General features: G+C 43.2%; 1 protein-coding gene across 1 annotated transcript; it reads right to left on the bottom strand.

Moving 5' to 3' along the window:
- Positions 1-1922: 1922 nt before the first annotated feature.
- On the bottom strand, positions 1923-10816 carry cbx4 (chromobox homolog 4 (Pc class homolog, Drosophila)). Its single transcript, XM_042505425.1, has 5 exons — positions 10477-10816; positions 10337-10380; positions 9596-9661; positions 6339-6405; positions 1923-4821 (listed from the first exon to the last, which is right to left on the bottom strand). Exons 1-5 carry the CDS (start codon positions 10543-10545, stop codon positions 3424-3426), a joined length of 1644 nt encoding a protein of 547 aa, XP_042361359.1. The 5' UTR covers positions 10546-10816; the 3' UTR covers positions 1923-3423.
- Positions 10817-23773: the final 12957 nt, after the last annotated feature.

Below are 23773 nucleotides of genomic sequence, written 5' to 3'. Positions count from 1 at the left end.
TGTATACTAAAAGTATAAAAACAATACCCAGTGTGAACCACTTTTTAAAAAATAAATTGTGAATTAGAAAATGTTTGGGTGGCACACGGCCCTCCATTCAGATAAAGAGAAACTCTGCAAAAAAAACTCCTTCAACAGGGAAAAAATTAATGGAAGAAACCTCAGCAAGAGTAACCGAGGAGAGAAACATCTCCCTGGACGCACTGACATGCAACAGACCTCGTGTGTACAGACAATACTGACCTGACAGCTACAGCAGAGACGTCCACAACATTTGGTGAAGTCATGCAAGGTCAGCAAAAGGCCTTTTTCACCGGAGACACTTCGACATGTCACAGTAGGAACAACAGAGCTGTAAAGACAAAAAAATGAATAAAGGATGAATCCCATTTAGCTGCTTTGACTTGAGGATCCTGCATGCTTGCTCACTGTCACCCCTCACAGGAGCATTTGAATGGAACAGAGCCAATGACAAGGCCTATTAAAGGAACAGTGTGTAATATTTTGGGGGATTTAGCGGCGTTTAGCAGTGAGGATTACAACCAGCCAAAACTTCCTTAAGCGTTTGTTGTTCAGGAGGTTTTTTTTTTTAGCAGGAGCTGAGTTGTCCACAGGGGTTTCTTCCTGTCTGACCAGCTAATTTAAACCAGTAAAAAAGTGAGTAAAGCAGTTTCACACCAAAATTCAGTGCTTTTTTTGGGTACTCAGTAGCTCACCTGGTGGAGAGGGTGCTCCATGTGCAAAGGCTGTGTCTTTGTCCCAGTGACCACATGTTGGACTCCAACCCACAGCCCTTTGCTGCATGTCATCCCCTCTATCTCTGCCTTTCACATTCATTAATCTGACCTATCTGATAAAGGAAAAGGGCAAAAGGCAAAAAAAAAAAAAGAATCAGTGTTTCTCAGATCTGGTCATCATGGAGGGGCTGCTGACTGTGGTGGCTGACCAAAAATGCGAGAACGTGAACAGCCCTGTTAAGAGCCACTGCTTTGTCCATTTTGGGCTACTTTAGAAACATGGCTCTGCAACATGACGATCTCTATGAACAAGTACCTGCTCCCTATGTAGACTAAAACGGCTCATTCAAAGGTAACAAAAACATTTGAAGACGATTAGACACTGAAAACATACTCATAATATCATATTCAATTTCTGCTAATATAGCTCTTTAAATCCAACACACGTGACCTTTAAGTTCTTTCTTAACAGCAGAGATGTACACGTGTGTATTTAAAGATTTGCATGTGTATCTGTGAACACATCTGAACTCGCCTCTAAATTTTACTGTATGATAACACCGTAGGGAAACTGCTGTGTCATGGTGACACAGGCCTCTTAAAGCGGCAACACAGCCCTATATAGTAACTCACCCAGTGGTCTGAAAATGCCATGAAGCTTACTGCAGAAACATTATATTTAAATGGCATGTAATTGATGCCCTTAGCTGCCACACTGTGATCACCCGCTTGAAAGCCATGTGACGTCCAAATACTTACCCTCCATGACGCCTTTCTTCTTGATACAATCTCAGAATTGCATAACAGCCTTCCCTGCAGCTATGTTGTGTGTTTACATTCCTGTTCTGAGTCGAGCTGCAGTAGAAAAATAATGCATGGGCAAAGTTTTAATAATACAAGCAGCCGGTGCAGTTATGCAATACAGAGGGTCCTTTGTGCAGGATCGTTTGTGATTATGCAACATGATCTGTTTTCCTATTCATGGTTCACAACCAAGTTAGTGTTTCTAGTGTTTATTGTTCCGTTCTTTCTCCGTATGAGCAGAAAAGGCTTCATAACAACTGCAGAGCATGAACAATGATACATAAATCTCTCACTGGAACACCAGAGACGACTATGAGAGGTTTGCCAACAGAATGTTCAATATATCAACACACCAGCCGGCCAGCCAATCATCAAAACGTATCAGAGGTCAGTTCTCTTTCTTTATTGTGGAACATACCATCCAATAAGCTGTGCCAATAGCAATAACTCAACCAACTTGTGGTACTTTATATCAATCATTTTGATTTTGAACCAAGCGCGAGGCAGAATGAAGAAAAGAAAGCAAAAGATGGAGCAAACAGACTCATAATATTTTCATCAACTGTTCAGAATCAAGTGCAGCTTCTGATGCAGAGAGCATCTTTGTAATTGGTTTTGAACAAATGTCAATAAATAGACTTCATTTTATGTCATAGCATTTTAGCATTCTAACTGGTTTTGCATTAAACGTGCGTAGAAGGCAATTTAGACTCAAATACATCCAACAGCTTTGACATTTGAATACTCAGCAGCATAATCAAAACAGCTTGCACTCATTGGATCGCATGTAACAGAACACAAAAGGAGCCTCGCCACTCACATTTAATCTGTGTAACGTTAATGGTAGCTTTTTTATAAAGCAAATAGCAGTATAACGTGTTTTTCGGGTCATATCATGAGCTTCAAAAGCAAAATGAGATGATTAATCTGTGCGACATTAGGAGGCTCCTAATGAGACTAGCAGATGTACTTTTAAAGTAACTCCAGCAGTATGAGAGGTCAACAATAATGTAATAAATTAAGTATCAATATATCGTCTTAACGGGAAGTAACACGTTTGATAAACCACACCGTTTTGTTAATGGTAACAGACCTGTGAGACGTCACATTTTGTTGAAGGTGATTGTTGAAATGTGCAGTAACCTTACAGATCGGGTTGCGACGGCATATTCTCCGACGGCTCTGCTAGACCAAAACCTGACAAAAAAAAAAGGGAAAGAGCGAGACATTTCTTTGAGGTTGTTGACACAGCCAGTGTGTGTTTGCATTACACTCAGACACACCTGCTTTTTCGATTTGGATGTCATGGCTAATCATGTTTTCTCAAACAAGCCACAAACAAAACGTGCAACAAAATTCGCCAGTTCAGTCTAAGGGAACCTGTGTGGAGTAAAAAGTGACATAAGACTTAAAGAAAACGGCTGTTTCTCCTAAAGACACAAACGTATGAAAATGTAATTAAGTGCTTTCAATTTGATCTTTGATCAGCATATACTCATCAACATCCTCTCTAACTTCTATCAGGACCAAAATATGTGATATTATTTATACAAAATATGTATAAACCTTCATACATCTCAGGTTATAGGTTTGGTACAGGTATGAAACAACAGCAAAAGTATCCCATTAAGCTCCGCATGACAATAAACAGTATTTTTTTTTTTTTTAAAGTGGAATACATCCACCTGAATGCATTCGCTCAAATCCTCGAGGGCACTTTCTTGGCTACGATGTCACATTGGAGTTACAGTATAAAACATTATAAGAAACATATTGAATTTGAATGATAAATTATAAATTTCCACATATACAAAATTCTGATATTTTTACATATGCACATATTCACAAAATTCATCCAATCGGTCACTGGTAGTCCGGTTTCTTAGAAAGACACATATTCCTTGAAGGTGACGGTGAGACTGTTTGTCGTGATGTCAGTGATTATGATATTTCCCATGAACGGCGAGATTTTTTTAACAGGTGCTTCTTTTGATTTTTCTGTAGATTTCTGAGGTTCTTCTATGACAGGAGGTGTTTCTGTGACCGCAGGTTCCGGCTCTATTTCCGGCTCCGCCTGCTTCTTAGTCTTTGGGCAGCTGAGATCCATCGGCTCCTCTTGGCTGCCAGAGTCTGCGACCTCATATGTACACGAGCTGCTGCGGCGTGGGCCGCTGCAATGGAGGTCCATAGGTTTGTCCTGAGGTGGCGTGACCACAGTGCTCGGGACGCTGAAGCTTCTGGATGTCAGGAAGGTTTTAGAGACGCTCCTGTCCTCTGCTGGATCTGAAAGCTTTCGTTTGCGGTCGTTGGGAAAAGATGGGATCCTGATCTGGTCGATGGACGTAGGGGTTGGGATGTTGGTGTCAACAGCCCAGGATGTTAGAGGCGAGCTGGCAGTCAGCTGAAGCGGTAGATCGTCCGGTAAATCGGCCTGACCGCGAGCCACTTCGGTGTTGTATTCCTCTGCTGTGCTTGGCGAAGGTTTGGAGAAATGTCTGTCCTTTGGGGAACACTTTATAGGATGCTCAGCGGCAGGTGGGGAGCTGCCGTTACAGAGCTCTTTGGGGATACCGTTCTCTGGGTGCTCTGCCATTTTGGTTGTGTGCGCTGGATTGTTCTCTGACAGTTTGGTGTTTTGGGGTTTCGCTTCGCCCGACGATTCCCCGTGTTTACCCTTTGCTCCGTGAACCTTGTTGCTGTCCATGTATTTGCTCATGACAATAACAATGCGTCCGTTCTTGTTTTTGTTCTTGATTATCTTCATTTTGCTGCTAACAGTGCTCGGCAGGGTCGCGTCTTTAGGGTTGGGTTTGAGGGCCTGTTCGCTCTCAGCGTCTTTAACAGCTGGTTTCCTCATCTCCACCGCCAACTCTTTGACTTTGCTCAAGCAGCCTGTGTCTTTGTCCCGAACCCATTTCTGCTGTAAAGCCAGTGGTAAGTTCCAGCCGGGATTCGGCGGTTTACTGGCCGGCTCCTGGACTTTGACCACCTCTTTGAGCCTGGAGGCCTGCGCGTCGTACATGTTGGGGTCAGGCTCGTAGTGGTGGTGCTTCTTGCTATTGAGCTGGTAGATAAACTTCTTCTTGCCGTTAGTTGGCTGGTCAGCAGGGACCTCCTGACTACTGGGCTGGTACTGGTGGTGCTTTTTGCTGTTAAGCTGGTACTGTTGAGGCTGGGGACGCTGAAACGGGACAAGATCAGACTTGAGGCTAGCCTCTGCATCCTGAGATGATTCCTCAAAACCAGCAGGGATACTGGATCTTCTGGCAAATGAGGGTACCTTGACAAGAGAGACAAAACAACAAGTTCAACATTTTACCTGTTTTTATCAAAATCTTACAGTTAAGTCAAGAATATAGTAAGCCAACTTGTAATAATAAGGACAGGAATTCTCGGATGTCTAAATGAAAAGTGAGCCAATTTAATACTGAACAGTGGTGGATGAAGTGTCAGAAAGCAACACTTGAGTAAAAGTAAAGACTTCTTAGCAGAAAATGACTTTAGTAGAAGGTAAATTCACCTTCTAGAAAATTAAAAATAGCGCATATCTTGAAGTTTCTGACATTTACTGTACTTCAGTATCAAATGTAATTTCATGATATTAAATTTAAAAAAGATATAGAGGCTGCAACATCCTGATTTTTAGTCACTAGTACATACCGATTTCTTATATAGACCAGACACATCAATGTATTTTCACCCTCCCTGCCTGGCAATCACTAATGTCTGTTAAACTCCTTCACCCATTTTGTAGCGCAGGCTTTTATGTTGAAATTGTGTGGTCTCCAAGGCCAAGATTAGATAACCCTGATGACATCACTATGACATAATCAGGGTTACTTGCTCCTCCAGAGACCACAAGAGCCATTATACAACCGTTTTCACAACTTCAGCACAACAAGCATACTACGTTTTTTAAGTAAAGTTGGTGTAGTAGCCCTTTAAGAGAGCTCTAAAGCATGCTACAGCTAAAATATGCAAACCTGCATGCCAAAATACAGTTAAAATTAAAGTTTATTGAATGCCAAAGCCTGTTGAAAATTTAAATAAACCATCCAATCAGTGCCCAGCTTATGAACCCCCTCCCACCATCTTGCCCCCTCCCCCCCCCCTCCTGTACAGACTGACCCCTCGGGCCGTCAGAGGTGCACTGCAGCGGAACGCTCAAGACGCTTTGGCTGTGACCTCGGGTCAGAGAAGTGCCACCAGACATGTCACGCTTTATCCCTGATTGCTGGCCACGTGTGACTCTGGCAGAGTGGTATGCCTCTTAAGGAGTGACACTGCATAGCAATCAGCTCTGGAAATATATAATCACATTTGGCTCAGAGTGTGGTCCTGCAAAGGCCCCGGCTAAGACAGTCAGAGCACGTCACGAGTGCCACTCTCAGCCATCTACTTTTTAAAAACAAGGAAATGAAAGAAAACATTCTCAGAAAAGACTACAATAACACGCTCTGTTTGAAACTGTGTTCTGCAGATGAAGCTATTTAGCATAAAGAAATAATGAACATGCAGATAAAACGAGTGCACTCAAGCTTGCGTAACCCCAGGCAGCAAATCCAGTTTCATGATGAGTATGCAGACAAATCCAGCTGTAGAACTTCATCCCAGCCTTACCTCTTACTGCACCTTTTCCAAAGAAATCTATTAATAACCACGAGCATAATGAGTGTAGCTCAAAAACACTTGACAGGCCTCCCCTCCCCCATTTTTGGCTTTGATAGGGTGAAACTGAAAAACAGGACAATTCCACAGAATCTGTGATGACTCATCGATGAGAAAGAGGATAATTACCTGGAGCAAAAGATGTTTTGGTTTTGGCCCCCGTTTGCGATATCCCAGCAGCTGCTCCTGCCTCTCTCTGCGAAAACAAAAGATAATTACATTTCCATGCGCTGTATTTACCTTCTACTTACAACATTGCATTTGAGTGACAGTGTTTCACCTTTCTGCATTAAAAAATCTAATTATATCACAAGGAAAATTACAGGTTTGACATTTGGAGTGTTCGTTCATTTTCTTCTACCTATTCAAGGTCAAAAGTGGAATTTAGATTCGGAGGACTAATGAATGCCCACATGTGACCCGCTGCAAAGCATTATGGTCCTTATTTGCATAGCTCTCCATGGTAATCGGCCCATTCCATATTCTCATTATCCCGGAGAAATTCAATTAAGGCTACAGCGGGGAAAATCTCTCCTAGTCTTTCAAACATCCTCCCTCCTGCAGCATGCCCTTCCTTCTACATTCAATCTCTAATTAGGATCATGAGGTAGGGATGAAATGGGATAAATACAACACTGTAGACTTCTTCTGGGATACATGCTGCTGTTGAAAACATGCAAACCACCATGCTTTGTGCAACACAACGCCCACATTCTGAAAATGTAGGGTGATTAATAACCGACTAATAAACATTGCTTGTACTTGTTTTTATAAAGGGAGTAGAGAGGGAAACGTGTTATACTGACTAGACCAAGCACTGGGCCTGTCTGTGAATTATCACTCCCTGATATAAACCTTGACTCATCATTGGCTCATAAATAACCAGCAGCGGGTGAGGGCCGGCAGCACGCAGGCTTCACCGGGCATGCGTGAGCCCGGCCTATTGTTGGCCTCTTGCTGCAGATGTTCAAACTATCAGAGCTGCCAGAAAATTGCCACAATAAACAGTCCACATTTTAATGCTGTAATGTGTGCGCGATTTTCAAAACAGCGTCCAACGGGGTGACCCCTATTCACAGAAGATTTGGCAATTACAGCCTCCCTTGTCGGATCCCCTCCCCCATCCTCTGGGAGCAGAGAGGAATCCACACACACGGCGCAGAGGCAGCACTCCATGACCATCAGCAGAGAGCCACACACACACACACACACAGCTCGGCAGGCAGGCTGCGGGGGAATATGAGAGCGGTATACTGGAAACGCTGGAGAGCACTGCGTGTCAATTAGCCTTTTCAGAAATGCGAATTCCTTTCCACAGCCATCGTGTCTTTACCCAGTCCCATGAGCTGCGCGGTGGCCAACAGAGAGTGTATCTCACAGGCCTCATGAGTCCAGCAACCCAGACAAGATGTTGTGCCACGCCACGGGGCTAAAATGACAGCAGCATTAGTATTCATTAACATCTCAACCTCTGAGATTGACATTGATGGGTTTCGGATTATCTTACAGGATTCTGTTAAACCTTCTCTTGACCCAAAGCAGGTTGTCGATTTACGCGTGCAAGGCGAGACATTCTGTTTCATTCTGTCAAAGAGGGTAGCTGTATGTTATGCTCAAACTAGTGTAATCTCTATAAACTGATTCTGTACGTATGCAAAATCTTTTGGCGATGGGACAAGACTTTATTATATGTATTGTTCTGGTTTCCGTTGGTTAGTCCATATAGTATTGACTAGTTAGGCTTGAATGACCAGAAAGTCCATGTGGAGAGGTGGAATACATTCGTCAAAATACAATCTTGGAACCCATTGACTATCGTTTGACTTATTAGTTTTGTCATTTTTCTATAAAGAATCTTGAGATGTTTTTATCCACTTGAGATCCGTTTGTTTTGGAATATGTCTTTCACATCAGTGTTTTTGTTTCCCTATGTACTTATTCTATGTTTTTTATGTCATTGTTTACTGTCAGATGTTTCACCTCCCTTAGTGGTTCAGACAGTTAACCACACCTGCCACCATAGAGCTTTTCAGTCCACATATGCACTGGCCATAACTGGAGAACCTTTAATCTCAAAACTCTGTGCATTGGTTTGCTGTGTTTTCCAGGTTGAATGACATGTTAGTTCATAACAGTGTACAACAGGCTCTGAGGTTTATTTTCTCTGCTTTGATTGGAGTGAAGAGGTGTTACCCAATCAACAACTACTTAAATATAAATAACTGTCTATCAGATCTTTACTTATTGTACTTTTTTGTTTATATTTCACGCTTGTTTTGGCATTGTATATGTTTTCATGCAAATAAAGCCACTTTGAATCCTGTAACCCAACAGAGTGTTCAACGCAACACCATTTTAGTTTGAATAAACGCTTTGCTACATTTTGTCGGGGCTGAAAACCCCCCTGTGGGGGTTTGGGGGGGGGGGGGGGGGTCTTAATTTCCTGCATTCTGGTGAATTTTAATGCACCAATTTGTGCATTTTGCATCAATTCATCATGCAATGTTTTTAATCTTGTCCAAACAAAAGCCCTGTGCTACTGTTGTTTTTAATGGCGGGGACAAATGCACACTGTCTTAGTAATGAGCGGGGTGTGTCCCCTGCATCCAAACCCTACACCTACAAAGCCAAAATATTGGCTCTTGCACCCAGAGGCTTTATTGTTGTCAGACCAATAGCAGATGGGCTCCAAGATTGAAACTTGAGTTGCTGAATGGTTTACTTTTTTGGCATTATATGAAATCAGCCTGCAGAAATCAAGCGCAGCTCAGCCTGTTAGCAGATCTCAGACTGGTAATAGCGATGAGACTCCCATCAGGCAGCAGCTTGGCCTCCTCTCATGAAACCACAACAAACCCTAAATGAAAACAGTCAGGCTCTGAAGTGCAGCTACTAATCCAGCACCTGTCCTGCTGAAGCTTTACAAAGCACGGTCACTGGTAAAATGTGACGTGTATATGGATATGAACATATTTGCTGTTTGATCCGCAATCGCTTTAGCATTCCCACTGGCCCATCGTGCACCTTTTGTCAAAAAAGGTAGCTACTTCTGTTTTCTTTGTGAAACTGGGTCACGGTGTGCTGTGCTGGCCTCTGATTCCTGGCGCAAAATCACGTAATCAGGTGATAACTTGTTAGAATTTACATCTACATCCATGCATATTTCCTTGTGTCCGACCTTCCCATTAGTATGATTTGGGAATTCTCACTACCACATCCCCAGCCTTTTCCCCAGGAGACAGTCCTGTGGAGGAGTGGGAGGGGGATGAGGAGGGGTGGGGGGGTAGTGCTAGAGTTACAGGAGCGCCCCTCCTCCCATGCCCATATATGGTCACGGCTGAATTGGAGGCTGCTGCGGCCTCGTCCGAAGTCCACATCTCTCTCACCTGTGTTGAAACGCGACGAGGAGCCTCGGGTCAAGGATGTTTTCCTCTGGTTCCCATGTGTTGTATCTGCAGAGAGAAGAGACCAACTGTCAGAGAGCTGTCACGTGCAGACTTCCTTTTCTAACTGACACACAGGCCTGCAGCCTCACACACATTCCCACATCTTCACTATTCGTGCAGCCGGTGCACAGCGGACAGGTAGAGCATAGGTGTTTCTGCACGCTCGTTTACTCTCATTTAAATACGCACCAACTATCAGCCACATTCCCGCTACTGCGAATCAACCGCGAGGACACGCAACTGCACAGCCAACATGTCACACACAAATAGTGTGTGTGTGTATGTGTGTGTGTGTGTGTGTGTGTGCTCTCCAAACGGTCCTCCAGTACCAACATACAGTCGGCCATTTTAGCACCACTGTCTCGTAAATTCGCTGGCAGAGCAGAAATAATTAAAACGGGATTACATGGTTGTGCCTACCCCCTTCCCTCGCATAAATTAGTGAAGGCATCCGCGGATACACTGAAACACATACCGACCGCGCGCTCCCAGCCTACACACACACACACACACACACACACACACACACACACATGCACGCACACACATCAGCCACAAACACACACTGTGCGCCCTTGATGAAAACCATTTTTTAAACTAACACTTGTTTTGTTGCAATAATTATGTTTTTTTTCAAATGCAATGGTTAATAATGTGACAAAATGTTGCATTAAGACTTACTTGGGAGACCAGCCTCGCCACTTGACCAGGTACTCGATCTTGCCCTGTGATGGCAGAGAAGGAAAATTTGGTGAAGCTCGTGTCAATATTTCACCGTCCCGAGCGCGTTTCGCAAACATGCCCTCCTCTGTCTCTCTTACCTTGCGGATGCGCTTCTTTTCGATGCCCTCCACCGCAAAGACGTGCTCTCCGGCGGCGGGGAGCTCCATTCTCGCCTGGATCCGATCGCAGGAGGACGCGAGTGGGGGGAGAGAGTAGGTGAAATGTTGGCTACGCACCGTCGATGTGCCTTCCGCTCGGTGCGTACTGTGCGCGTTTGGTAGTTTTCCAGTTGTGTCCAAATCCAACTGTATTCCCTCCACCTCTCCTCCTCGCGCTCTCTCCTCTGCACACTCCACAGTCCTGGCTATGAGCTTACAGATATTCACAGTAGTGCGGCTGCGAGCAGCTCTTTTCGTGCAATAGCTTCAGCTCGGTGCATGACGTCAGGAGAGGAGGGGGAGGTGGAGACCTTGCACAGAGGTTGGGGTTTATCCCGTGCGTGCTGGACTGCGGGAGGGATATCTGGAAATTCAAATCAGTTACCACCTTACCGTCACAGCACGTATACATAAAACCCACTTGTGCAGATTTATGGTATATTTCGATAGCAAAGCTCGTGGGAACTCCTCCTCCTGCAGCTAATTCACATGAGAAAAAAATACTTTGAATTGTCTGAGTTTGCCATGTAATGTGGATGTTAATTTGAAGTGGTAGATGTATGTGCTGCTATTAAAATTCACATAACTGAACAAAAAAATAGAGAATGTGCTATAGCTGCTTCAGGTGTTTTGATGCTGCAGAACTGCACCTGGGGGAGCTGGAATGACCAATTTTGTCAACCAGTCATCTACCTCCACATCAGTCAAAAATGTTTCATAAGGAGATTTGTATAACAATAATGTCTAACACTGACAGCTATGTTTAACCAAAACTTGTTTATTACTCGAGCTGAGAAACTGATTAAAGACAAGTTCCCTTTTTGATCGTTTTTTTTTGTGTGGAAATTTCCTTTTCCCTTCAAACACCACACTTACACTTCGATCTGGTGACAGCGCCCTGCTATATAGGTCACACACACTCAGATCATCAAACCAGTGCCATGTCCTCTGGGCTTAACTGCCATTAACTTGACACATAGCAGAGGGTTGCTGTGCAGCCTTCAGCCTACCTGTGGCAACTTTCTAATGGTGCCACAGCAGCGCTCAGCTCGCCCCCCTCCTAAATTCTCCACCACTGCCCCGTTATTGGTCGTAATATCGGTTGTCTATCTGCATCCTGACAATTTAAATCCAAAAACATAAACCACATCACCACCGAGTGTGTACTCTGTGCTGTAAATGTCGTCCGCATTAAGTCACCGGATTTATGGGTACTTAATTGGAAACATGAGAGAAAACGTGAGCCGTGCGTCAAATAGCCTATCTGTGCGTAAATTGTGATTTGTGCGCGTGATTGTCACCAAAAAAGCCGCAATTCGTTTGCGTGCGTGGTACTGATCGCGTCAAGATAGAGTTAAACGAGCAAAAAAACCCGATGCTTTTCTTGCTCTAAAAATAATTCAGCACCACAAGGGTTAAAATGAAGCCTCTGAGCAGAGCGGCAGCGGCCAGCCTATTAAATACAGGCACGATATATCTCTGCCCTGCCATATAAGGCAATGGAGAAAAAGCGCCGAAATACGGCGTTTTACACTCATTAATTCCCGAGTTTCGCTCTTGAAATGTGTGCAGGAAGGGGTCAAGACTCAAACATCGCAAACATGCTCGATTTAAACTCCGTCTTTTCGCCTTATTCCTGCTTTTTCCTGTGCCCTTCAGCCGCGGCCAGGGAGCGCATACGCCCTGCTTCCCTAGCAACAGCATGAAAGGAGAGAGAGAGAGAGACGGAGAGAGAAACACAGAGAGACAGAATTTAAGTTTGTGACAAACAAACGAGCGCTTGATAAAAAAAACTGCAACAAGGACCCATCATTTCCTCAAGCATTGTTTTGTCTTTGAATAGATCTAAACGAATCGAAATGCATATTCAAAAGCTGACAGCTCTGAGAGCACTACAGAACCAAATTTTGGAGTTAGTGTGGTATTCACCGTGAGCTCTGTTTACTCACCAGGTACCCAAAATACAAATTATGTGTCATTTTGTGTTTGCGCCGGCGGGAATGACGCCTGCAGTCTGCGTCAAGACAAGAGATAATCATTTAGAAAATCCTCTGACTCAGCCTGTCGGAGTCTGTGATCTGATCACAGCTCGATATCCTCTCAATACATTGGGTTGTGCTTAAAAAAAAAAAAATCAAAAAGCTTCATCAGAGCTGGCTTCGATCACCTGACTGTAAAGAGAAACAGCGTCACCAAACACGCGAGTGACTTCTTAATTTACAGCGCTCAGATTGCACATTAAGTATGAAGGTTTGAGCAATTTCGTTCTTTAAAAAAAATACATATTTTTGCGCAAATCTTGTGCGTTTTTCACTCATGTGGCCAGATCCAAACTGCCCGAAGCACCTTGCTGATCCATGAACTTATCACAAGCTTCAAATCATAACCTCGAATTCACCAAAAACCTTTTAAGATCCCAGATATAGGGTAATCTAATCTTCTCCTTCATGAATGTGAATATTTGCAGTGATTCCGTGGTCTGCGCGCCCTCTCAGGAATGCGCTCAGGTGAGCTCGTGTCCCTTTTGCACTTGTTCACCTGTGATTTCGACGGCACGCGGTTGTGAAAAGTCGCTCAGAGTAAAATCAACCTTTTTTTGCGGAAAGGTTTGATTTTCCGACAGTTTAAAGCGAAATCTGCAGGTAAATAAAACGACACACACATTTAAAAAAAAAGCGAGAAATTCAACAGGAAGCTGGTGAAATTTAACCGATGGCAATCAGGTGATTTTGATGAGAAGTAGTTGTGGAAATTTTCTCAATTCAAATTCAACACATCAGATACGCTTCTGGTGTATTTCCCCCTTTTTTTCAGCTTTTCACGATGTGAAAATGCCTCTAAATGAACAACAACAAACACATATTCAGACAACTTTGTGGATGTTCACAAAGCTCTCAAAATTGTCCTTGTGTTCTGGAAACTTGTAGACCTTTTAATGCTCCATGAGTGCTTTATAAAAAAAAAAAAGCTTTCAGCTTTTATTTTGTCCTTGCTGAAAGCATCAAGGTCAAACAAGCTGTTATCTAAAACACGAAGATAAACTCAGGGTAAGCCAGTCTGGTTTTTTTATCTCCTGTTTGAAGGGATTTTTTCCCCCGTCAAGGTGTCATTTTGTGTCAGTGCTTTATGTCATTACTTGTTGGAAAGATAGATATACTTCCTTAAGACACGTAAAACCAGGAAATCTAGTTGAACATTAACTTTTTCTGTGAGTTTAAGGAGGTTGTCTGATTTGAGTGAGAAAGAAAATAAGTAATGCACGTAAGAATGTTTGTGGAGTGTATTTATGAGGGTGTAAATGTGCCCGTACGAGGGAACAGGGGTCAGGTTAAGTCCTGATCTCTGATCCGGTCTCAGCAGGGAGCACGGTGCAGCTCAGCCTTGTGGACTTTTTTCCATTGCAACACCCAATTTCTTTCATCATTCTCCCTATTTTTATTTTTTTCTGTTTTTCGCTCTGCATGCACACAGCTGGCTCACTTGAGAAGCAATCCACAAAATGGTGGCTCAAGGAGGGGGTGGGGTGGGGGGGCAGAAGGCCTCCCCTGCTTGGCACCCAACCACCCACAGTGCCAGGAGTGCCAACTGAGGGAATGGAGAGATGAGGGGAGGAGGAGGAGGAGGAGGAAAGCTGGGTAAGTGTGATTGATGCACAGGGCAAGGGGAAGAAAAAGGTGTGGTGGGAAGAGGAAAAGAGGAACAAAAAGGAGACGGGAAAGAAAGAAAGAGCTCTGCGTCGACCACAGCCAAGCATCCGATTCATTCCTCCACAGCGACGAGGGAGAAAAGAGTTGATTGGTTTAAGAGACAGAATGCAAGGACAGGGTTTAGAGGAGTACGCGAAGGAGGAGGAGGAGGAGGAGGGGGGGTGTTAGAAAAATGTTAAGAGGGCCCTATAGCCATTCTCACAGCGCTCAGCGGGCGGTCATTAAGCTCCACTATCAAACAGGCTCATGTAGCAAGGACATACAGATGAAACATGCACACAAAGGGCAAAGAGACAGAAGAATCGCACTGTTGCTGAAAACAACACGGAAACTCGCTGTGTGAATCACCGGAGCTCCTCGGTGTAAATATGCTGTGTGATTACAACACACATTCGGGCTAATTACGCTGTAACAATAGCTATCCCTCTCCAGCGCCTGCATCTCCTTCTGCTTCAGGTGCTAACACAGAAATCTCCCGTTTCCTTTGTCTGCCCCTGACATATGTTTAATTATGATAATTGTAACAAATGAAAGCTATTAGGAAGCCATTCATCTTGGCGCTGCTGATTTTAATGCACGATGAAGATGGGGAGGGGAGGTGTGTGTGTGTGTGTGTGTGTGTGTGTGTGTGTGTGTGTGTGTGTGTGTGTGTGAATGTGTGTGTGTGTGTGTGTGTGTGTGTGTGTGAAAGTGAATGTCAGAGACTAGAAAAGTCTTTTTTAAGTGTGTCATGTGACTAACGTGTCTTTAACGTGTCTCTCCTGATGGCGCAGCATCCCACATACGTGCAGGCGCTCTTTGACCTAAACAAAAACAAAACCAAAAAAAAAAAAAAATAAAAAAAAAAAAAAAAAAAAAAAAAAAAAAAAAAACCCCCACACAAAAAAAAAAAAAAAAAAAACAAACACTCAAAAAAAAAAACATAAAAAAACAAAAACAAAACAGAAAAAAAAAACAGACAAGAAAGAAAAAAAAAATAAAAACAAAAAAAAACATCAAAACACAAATAACAAAAACAAAAGGAAAAACAAAAAGAAAACAAAAAAAAAAAAAAAAAAAAAAAAAAAAAAATAAAAAAAAAAAAAACAAAAAAAAAAAAAAAAAAAAAAAAAAAAAAAAAAAAAAAATAAAAAAAAAAAAAAAAAAAAGAACACACAACAACAAAATCAACCACCAAAAACAACCACTCTCATATAAAAATCTAAAACACCCCAGAGGGCCCTCCCCTGCTTGGCACCCAACCACCCACGGTGCCAGGTGTGCCAACTGAGGGTATGGAGTGATGGGGAGGAGGGGAGGAGGGAGGATTGCTGGGTATTATTAGATAGTCTGTAGGTTTATGTTTTGACTGGGCTCAATTCTGGTGAGCTCTTTGTATGTATGTTGAGTTAGAGGTGTGGTGTTCGATATTTTTTTTGTATCTATTTTGGTGCTTCTGCGTACTTGTTCTTTTTATTTTTGTATGGGGTTGGTGTTACTGGTTCTGGGCACCCTCAGTGGTGGTTGTAAGCGTTATGCAGATCTGCTTTGTGCTGCGTCAATTTGTCTCGTGGTAGTAATAGCTTAAATGTGTACTATTTTGTGAGAGTCTGTGGTTGAGTGTGTTGTCCTTGGGGTGATGGGTACGCGGCGTGAGTGGTTCTCTTTTGGGAGGGATTGGTTCGTGTTGGTAGGTACATAAGCTGCTTGTAATTTCTGGTGCGTGGGAAAGAGCTCTGCGTCGACCACAGCCAAGCATCCGATTCATTCCTCCACAGCGACGAGGGAGAAAAGAGTTGATTGGTTTAAGAGACAGAATGCAAGGACAGGGTTTAGAGGAGTACGCGAAGGAGGAGGAGGAGGAGGAGGAGGGGGGGTGTTAGAAAAATGTTAAGAGGGCCCTATAGCCATTCTCACAGCGCTCAGCGGGCGGTCATTAAGCTCCACTATCAAACAGGCTCATGTAGCAAGGACATACAGATGAAACATGCACACAAAGGGCAAAGAGACAGAAGAATCGCACTGTTGCTGAAAACAACACGGAAACTCGCTGTGTGAATCACCGAAGCTCCTCGGTGTAAATATGCTGTGTGATTACAACACACATTCGGGCTAATTACGCTGTAACAATAGCTATCCCTCTCCAGCGCCTGCATCTCCTTCTGCTTCAGGTGCTAACACAGAAATCTCCCGTTTCCTTTGTCTGCCCCTGACATATGTTTAATTATGATAATTGTAACAAATGAAAGCTATTAGGAAGCCATTCATCTTGGCGCTGCTGATTTTAATGCACGATGAAGATGGGGAGGGGAGGTGTGTGTGTGTGTGTGTGTGTGTGTGTGTGTGGGTGGGGGGGGGTGGGGTGGGGGGGCAGCGGAAATTCCTCCTCCAGTGTCATTGTCACAGCCATTGTTGCACCGAGGCGACAGGTCTGCAGAGAGGGGTGCTCCTCTGCCAGGGTGGGCTCTCCTCCCTCCCTCTACCCCTCTGCGCCCTACCGCCTGCTTGCCTGTAAGGCTGCCGTCGTGTGGGGTTCACCCCCACCACCTCCACCACCACCACCACCATAAGCCTCCCCCACTGATCCCCCCTCTACCCAGGAGCCTGAGCAGGCGGTAGGGGGGTTGCGGGGAGCCTGGGAGAGAGAGGGAAGAGGAAGAAGGGGGGCCTACGTAGAGCGCCAGGCTTCCACGGGGGGTGGTAGGGGTGAGGGCCGAGATCAGGGGCGGAGGAAGGAGGTGGTGCAGTGGAATTCTGGCAGAATGCGGCTGAATGTACGACTTGTCGATACAGTATTGAGCTGCAGCGAGAGGATGGCATGGGGATGTCTGAGAGGGTGCGTCTTTCTGCTCATGCATGCAGCACAGTTACTGCAACATGTTGAAATAAATCACTCGTCGCCAACAATGAAAGATACTCCACAGGTTTTGCGTGGAAAAACACAACAGTAAGTACACAATGTTAGGCCTCAGAGAACAATGGCTAAATACAGTGCCCCGGGATGACGTTTTTCTGTAGGCCAACCCGAAAGCTAATGTCGCCCTGGTTCCCTCTTGGATCGATGCAGAAAATACTTCAAATAAAATCGGAGTCCCTTTTACTGCGCATGGCTGCACAGTTTTACAAATAAAGGCCTGTCTCAATTAGAGGCCGCATTACCGTGTAGTTCATTTTTAGAGAAGTTCTTTGGATGTATAAAACTGGGTTACTGACTAACTGCTACATGTTTAAACTTTTGTCAGTATGGATACGCTTCAGACATGGTCTATTATTCTATCATTCATTTTATTTTACTGAAACCATAAGCACCGAAGAAGACGGTAATACCGGTATGGTATACGAGACAGACTCAAAAAATAGGTTTAAATAATTAACTTGGTTGTATTTTGCTTCTTTGCTGAGCAACAGTTTTGTGTGAAAGGATTTAAAAACCCGTCCCATATAGACGCCTGTCCAAAATAAAGAGCTGAGTTCAGTGATGTAAGCAAATAGCCTGGGCTATTAATTGAAGTTTTATGGTAAGATTTGTCATAACCGTATTTGGCTCTTACACGTTTTTGTTCAGCAAGATAATCTTTATGAATGAACACCACTTTAAGGATTACTGAAGCCTAAATGTAGTTGCCAGAAGTAAAAAGCTATTGCTAAGCTATAAATGAACTACATTACAGTCACGTCGCCATGGCTACGTCGCTGTAAAGCTGTGTTTGGTGTGGCTCCATGTGATGAGGGAACTGGAGGTGCTAAGATGATAACCGATTTCTTGTAGGTTTCATTCCTGGAGGTCTCTTGAATGTTCTCTAGAATCCCAGGAATGAGTCCTAAAACCCGAAAATCAGTTTGAATTTCAGCTCCTCTGCTTCCCTCATCTCAAAGTCGGTGTGTTTTCTGAATGGGTTTTTGGTTGGAAGCCGGAAATAAGGTCTGTGCTTAACACAAGCTGAAGAGACTTTTCAGTTTTGTTCTACGACACAAAATACATCAGTAAATACCCAGCTCGCGAACTCTGAAGCTTTTGTGTGTCTTAAAAAACACGGCAAGTGGCTAAATGAGACTACAGAACGTCATCAACCAGAAACGTGCTGAACACGACTCTGCAGCCTCGTAGCAGTGGTGAAGCGATCATAGTGTAGTTCGTGTTAGCCTGGCTATGTCTTTTTACTTCTGGCCACTACATTTAGGCTTAAAAAACCCTGTAAGGTGTGTTCATTAGTAAAGATTATCTTGCTGAACATAACGTGTAAGTATCATAAACGTTTGTTAGCCAGAGAGCCAATTTTCTGCAATAATCTAAAATACATGGAAAAATCTTGCAGGATTTTTGACTAGGGATGCAGGGCGCCGTTAGTTTCCTGGTTGGCCTCCAGAAAAAACGTCATCCCTGGGGGACTCTATTGAGCTGAAGCGAGGAGGATAGCATGGGATGTCTGAGAGAGTGCATCTTTCTGCTCATGCATGCAGCACAGTTGCTGGTGTATGCTGAAATTATTTATTCGCTGCCAACAATGATCGACACGCCACGGGTTTTGTGCGGGAAAACACAACAGCGCAATAGTAAGAACACAATAGCACGCCTCAGAGAACAATAGCTGAATAATCCACTGAATAATTGTGTGGATTTTTTTTTTCTGTGATCAGAAGCAGACGCGAATCCCTCTGCGCGGGATGGTGCGGCTATTTTCATCGGCGTGGCGACCTCGCAGTACAGCAGACGCAGCTCCTCTAAATGTGCCTGTGACCCAGTGTTCAGATTTAGCTCCCCTCAGTCTAATGCCATGCTAATGATGAGTGACGCAGGCCCTTATCCTGAGAGCCCTTTCCTCGCTTTCCTCCCTCCCCTCCACATCTCCCGGGAACAGCTTATTTGCCTGTTTTTAATTGCGTTTTAATTTACATGTAAGCCTAGAAGCACCATGATGAGGAGCTGCCTTTCTGTTTTTCCCTCCCTTCTTCCTCTTCCCCTTTTTTTCTCCTCACCACTGGGGAATCATGAACTGTAGCTTTTAAAGAAGAGGCTAGATTGAGCAATAAGAACCGCAAATGAACACAAGAAAACCGTGGCAGGAAAACCAGGCGAAGGTTCCTCTTTATGGGGTCAACACGGGCTCAGAAACAATCAAGTGTCCGGGCCAGATAGGAACACGACATGGAGAGAGCATTGGGAGGAGGGGTGGGGTGGGTTGGGGGGGGCGCAAGTTGATGATGTAGATGAAGCGGCCATCTCTCCATCAAAATGTAATAAGAGGAAGGGTGGACAGTGAGCTTGCAGATAGACAACTTTAATGTACACGTCTATCTATATGGAAATTCGGCCACGCAGGCATTCGCCCCGCTGCTTCTTCTTCTCCTTTTTATCATAATTCACTTTTGGGTTTTGATTGGCTGCGTGGAGAGCAAAGAGAAGGAGCTTCAGAGGAGGAGCTGAGAGATAAAGCAAGCTTTCTTCACTTGAGCAAAGAGCACAACAGGGATTTAAGATTTGTATTAAATTTAGAGAGATAATCGAGGCGCCGAGTAGCGTCTGCCATTTTCTGCAAAAAGAAAAAAAAAGAAAAAAAAAGGAGGTGACAATCACTCAGAAACTGCCATCCACAGCAGTTTTAAATCACAATATAAACAAAGACTTTGCAGCTGAATGCTATCTATTGTTTTCTAGCTCATGCTCTTATTTCTTCTTTGTCGTTTTCTCCTCTCGTGCAAAAAAAAAAAAAAAAAAAAAAAAAAAAATCTGTTTCACTAACTCGGGCTGTGAACCCATCATCCTCTGTGTGTTCAAAGATATCCTATATTATAGGAAACTTTCCGGACAATAAGCCTTAATACCCACATGGCTTTCTAACCACCTCTCACTCCCACACAGATGGCCCACAGCACCGATACTCAACTGGCTTTGCCCACTTTTGTCAAACGCCAGGAGGCCAGGGGACAGTTGTAGCAGCCCTATTTATCTTTCTAGGATTTTAGGACATTTTTTGGATTTTAGGATGTTTTTAGAATTTTAGGACTTTTCTAGAATTTTAGGAAGCTTCTAGCATTTTAGGAAGTTTCTAGGATTTTAGGATGTTTCTAGGATTTTAGGACACTTCTAGGAATTTAGGATGTGTAAGATTTTAGGACATTGCCAGGATTTTAGGATGTTTATAAGACTTTAGGACATCTCTAGGAATTTAGGATGTGTCTAAGATTTTAGGACATTGCCAGGATTTTAGGATGTTTATAGGATTTTAGGATGTTTATAGGATTTTAGGACGTTTCTCTGACTTTAGGGACATTTCTGGGATTTTAGGACATTTCTAGGATTCTAAGATGTTTCTAAGATTTTAGGACATCGACAGAATTTTACGACATTTCTAAGATTTTAGGACATTAGGGGCTTAGCTAGGACCTGGGGTTGTGGGGATCCTCCTTTTTTGATAAAGAATATTTAATTTGATGCTGTTCTATGAACTCTGGGACCTTATGTATATTAAAAGTAAAAAACAACTGGGGGCACCCAGTACTCTATTGGGGGCCAGATTTCACTTGCGGGCTGTAAACTGAGTATCACTGGCCTACGACAAACCTGTCAGGACTCATAGGCAGAGCTGTCTGTGTGTGTGTGTCACTCATCACCCTGCCACGTGCACCAGACATCATACACTCAACACAGGAACTTGTTGTGTGTCGCAGGTACTGCAGCTCACCACATCAGAGCCAAACAGGCCTCTTCCTGAGCACAACAGCACAGACAGCCCTTTGTCTTCTGCATGTCCTGTATTGTCCCCTTCGGTTGTCACTGCACTGTGTGTGTCAGTCATGTGTTTGACAATGTGCTTACGCTAATACCGCAAATACTTCAGTGCATGCGGAGAAAGGCACAGTTGGACTATTACTGTGAGCCAACAGTTTTTGTTTTTAATGACAAGATTTCTCTTTGTGCGGTTGAATTTCTTCTCACAGATTTAACTCAGTTGAGAAAAGTCAGCATATCTGAACCAGACATTTTGATGTTGTCTGCTCATGGCTGCCTGCCATTGTCAGTCGAATCTAATTCAACCACGCCCACAAAGTCCTGGTAAAGGTAACTTTGATTGTGGCTTTTTATCATTAAGTCATTAATGTTTAATATTTTAGAGAAATACTACATAAGCTTTGTAACCAAGTTTTCTGGGGGTTCTGTGTTCCTTTGTGGGATGAAAAAAGTCACTACTTGTGTTTTTTTAGACAAAAAATATTCTTTAAAGCCAATTAAACAAACTAAAAAGGGCACAATTATGTTACCAACCCAAAGTCGACTCACAATGAACACTAATTTGGTGATTTGCTGTTCAAGAACACGTCTGTGCTTCTAGTTTCAAACTGGTTGGAAAGTGAAACATTTATAATGGCTGTTTTACTAAAAAATAAGTTCATATTTTTTCAAATCTGTCTTACAACAATACTCAAGTGCCCTTGGGTATATTGAAAAAGCTATTAGTTGCTGTAATTGTTCCTCTTCTCCAGACCGGCTCCAAAGAGTCCCATTACAAAAAAAATCTATGTTGTGCTGAAAAGTGTATTCTAGGTTTCGCCAAAGTTAATACAAAGCTTCAGCAGTTTGACTTAGGCAAACAAAGTGGGTATCTTCCAGAGTTAAAGTCTTTTACTGCAAAACAAACTACTTTTTTCTCCTTTCTGAGAGGGATTGTTACACAAGGGAGAAAACACAGTCTTTTTGGAAGATTGTCATTTAATTCGACTGAGTGGGACCGCTGAAGACTTGGCTTAAGCTCTAAAGATAGATTTTGTGCCTCGTTTCTTACACTGAAATCACAGTAGAAACTGATGAACTCTTCACAGCCAGAATGGAGAGGCTGAACAATTCAGCCCTTCCAAGATGCAGCGTTGTTGTGACCGCAACAATTAAGGAAAATTTAACAAATCCCTATGAATTCTGCACAACCTTGCAATTTTCTCCAATCATTGCAAATTTCCACAAATCTGACAAACTAGACAGTCATAGCAGTCCTCCCACATACCGTCACCAAACTCACTTTCTTTTTTCTGCATGTGAAGATGCAGACGTGCAACACAAATGTATCACATCTACCAGCAAAAAGTAGCGCCTAAGACCATGCTAGCTCTTACGGGGAATAAAATGTTTTGTACCACATGAAAGAAAAACGAATGTCATTGACTTGACAAACACTTTTCTAATGCAAAACACCACTGGAGAATGGCTGAAATTCGTGTACAGCAAGCAAGACAAATCACCACGACAGAGGCGGTTGCATCCAGTTCTGAAAGAGGTCAAATATGGTAACATCTGTGTAACATAAATGAGAAACCCAGAAGAGTTTTCACACTGGAAAAAGATGCCTTTGATTTAGCATAGTAGCAATTATATATAATTTAAAAATCACTAAAACAATTTTTACAATTTTCACCTGCAGCCACAATTTCATTGCAAAAAAAACATTGTAACATGCACCACAATATTTTCAGATGAGCTGCCAAGAATTCAGACAATTTAGACCGCAACAATCAACCCCCCCAAAAAAAGCCAGCAGAATCCTTGAGTGGCTGACAAGTACAGCAACTGACAACTCTTTCGATGTATATATGGGCATGTCAGTAAAAACTGTAAACCTATTCCTTAACTATATTTCAGTGCGAAACAGGTCAACTCTACACACTGTTGAAACTACAGTAACCTGGACGTTTTAAAAACTTTCACTTTTCAACCAAATTCATCTCACCAATGTAATTACAATTCCATGTAAGTGTCCATGTCAGTGCACACTGTGTTTAAATTCTTTTTATAAACATGATTTCCGAGGTCAAGAATAAACTTTCACGCTCAAATTCAGCCCAGTTTGAGCGTAAACCAGTCGTCTCCATGCTTACTGGGTGATACGAATGGATACAGATTTATTAGTGGAGCCACCATGTGAGGAGGAATCCCTCCCAACAACAGCACACAAGATCAGGGTCTCCAGAAAAGCCTGATTCAGCAAAGCTTAACATAATTCACCAGCTTCGTCTTTGTCAGACATAAGACACACAGAGAAGATTGCCTCGCTTACACCGGCCATCCCATGTGTTCCAATTCGATATGGTTTCTTCATGATATATCTCTCTTGTCTTCATGTGATGGTTATTTAAAGGGAGAGCCATGGATTTTCTCCCACATACAACATAATGGCAAATCAATAACACGGGGCCATATGGGGAGAGCGCGCATTTCTTACAGCTGCCTAAACGATGGGAGGCCAAATTGAACTGGAGTTCTGGCATAAAGGAGTAGATGGGTTTTCAAACTGCATTATATGAATAAATGTTTAATCATTCCTGCTATTTATGGAGTTGAATGTGAAATGAATCGTTATCATTACGGCACACAGTGAGATTTGCATCTTGAAATAAAGTTTTTTTCTAAATTGGCTTCCTTTGTGCAGTTCGATTAAAGCTGTGGATGTGCATTTAATGTGTGTTCGCACACATATGGAGCATGAAGACGAGTACGCTGATGTGCCTGCGAGGTCCCTGTGGTGTGAGCACACACACTTAGACACACTTATGTGTGTTTTTCC

Source organism: Plectropomus leopardus, chromosome 17 (genome assembly GCF_008729295.1).
Source record: "Plectropomus leopardus isolate mb chromosome 17, YSFRI_Pleo_2.0, whole genome shotgun sequence".
NCBI lineage: Eukaryota > Metazoa > Chordata > Actinopteri > Perciformes > Serranidae > Plectropomus > Plectropomus leopardus.
Note: the sequence above shows the minus strand (reverse complement) of the source record. Positions and strands in the feature narration are given on the sequence as shown.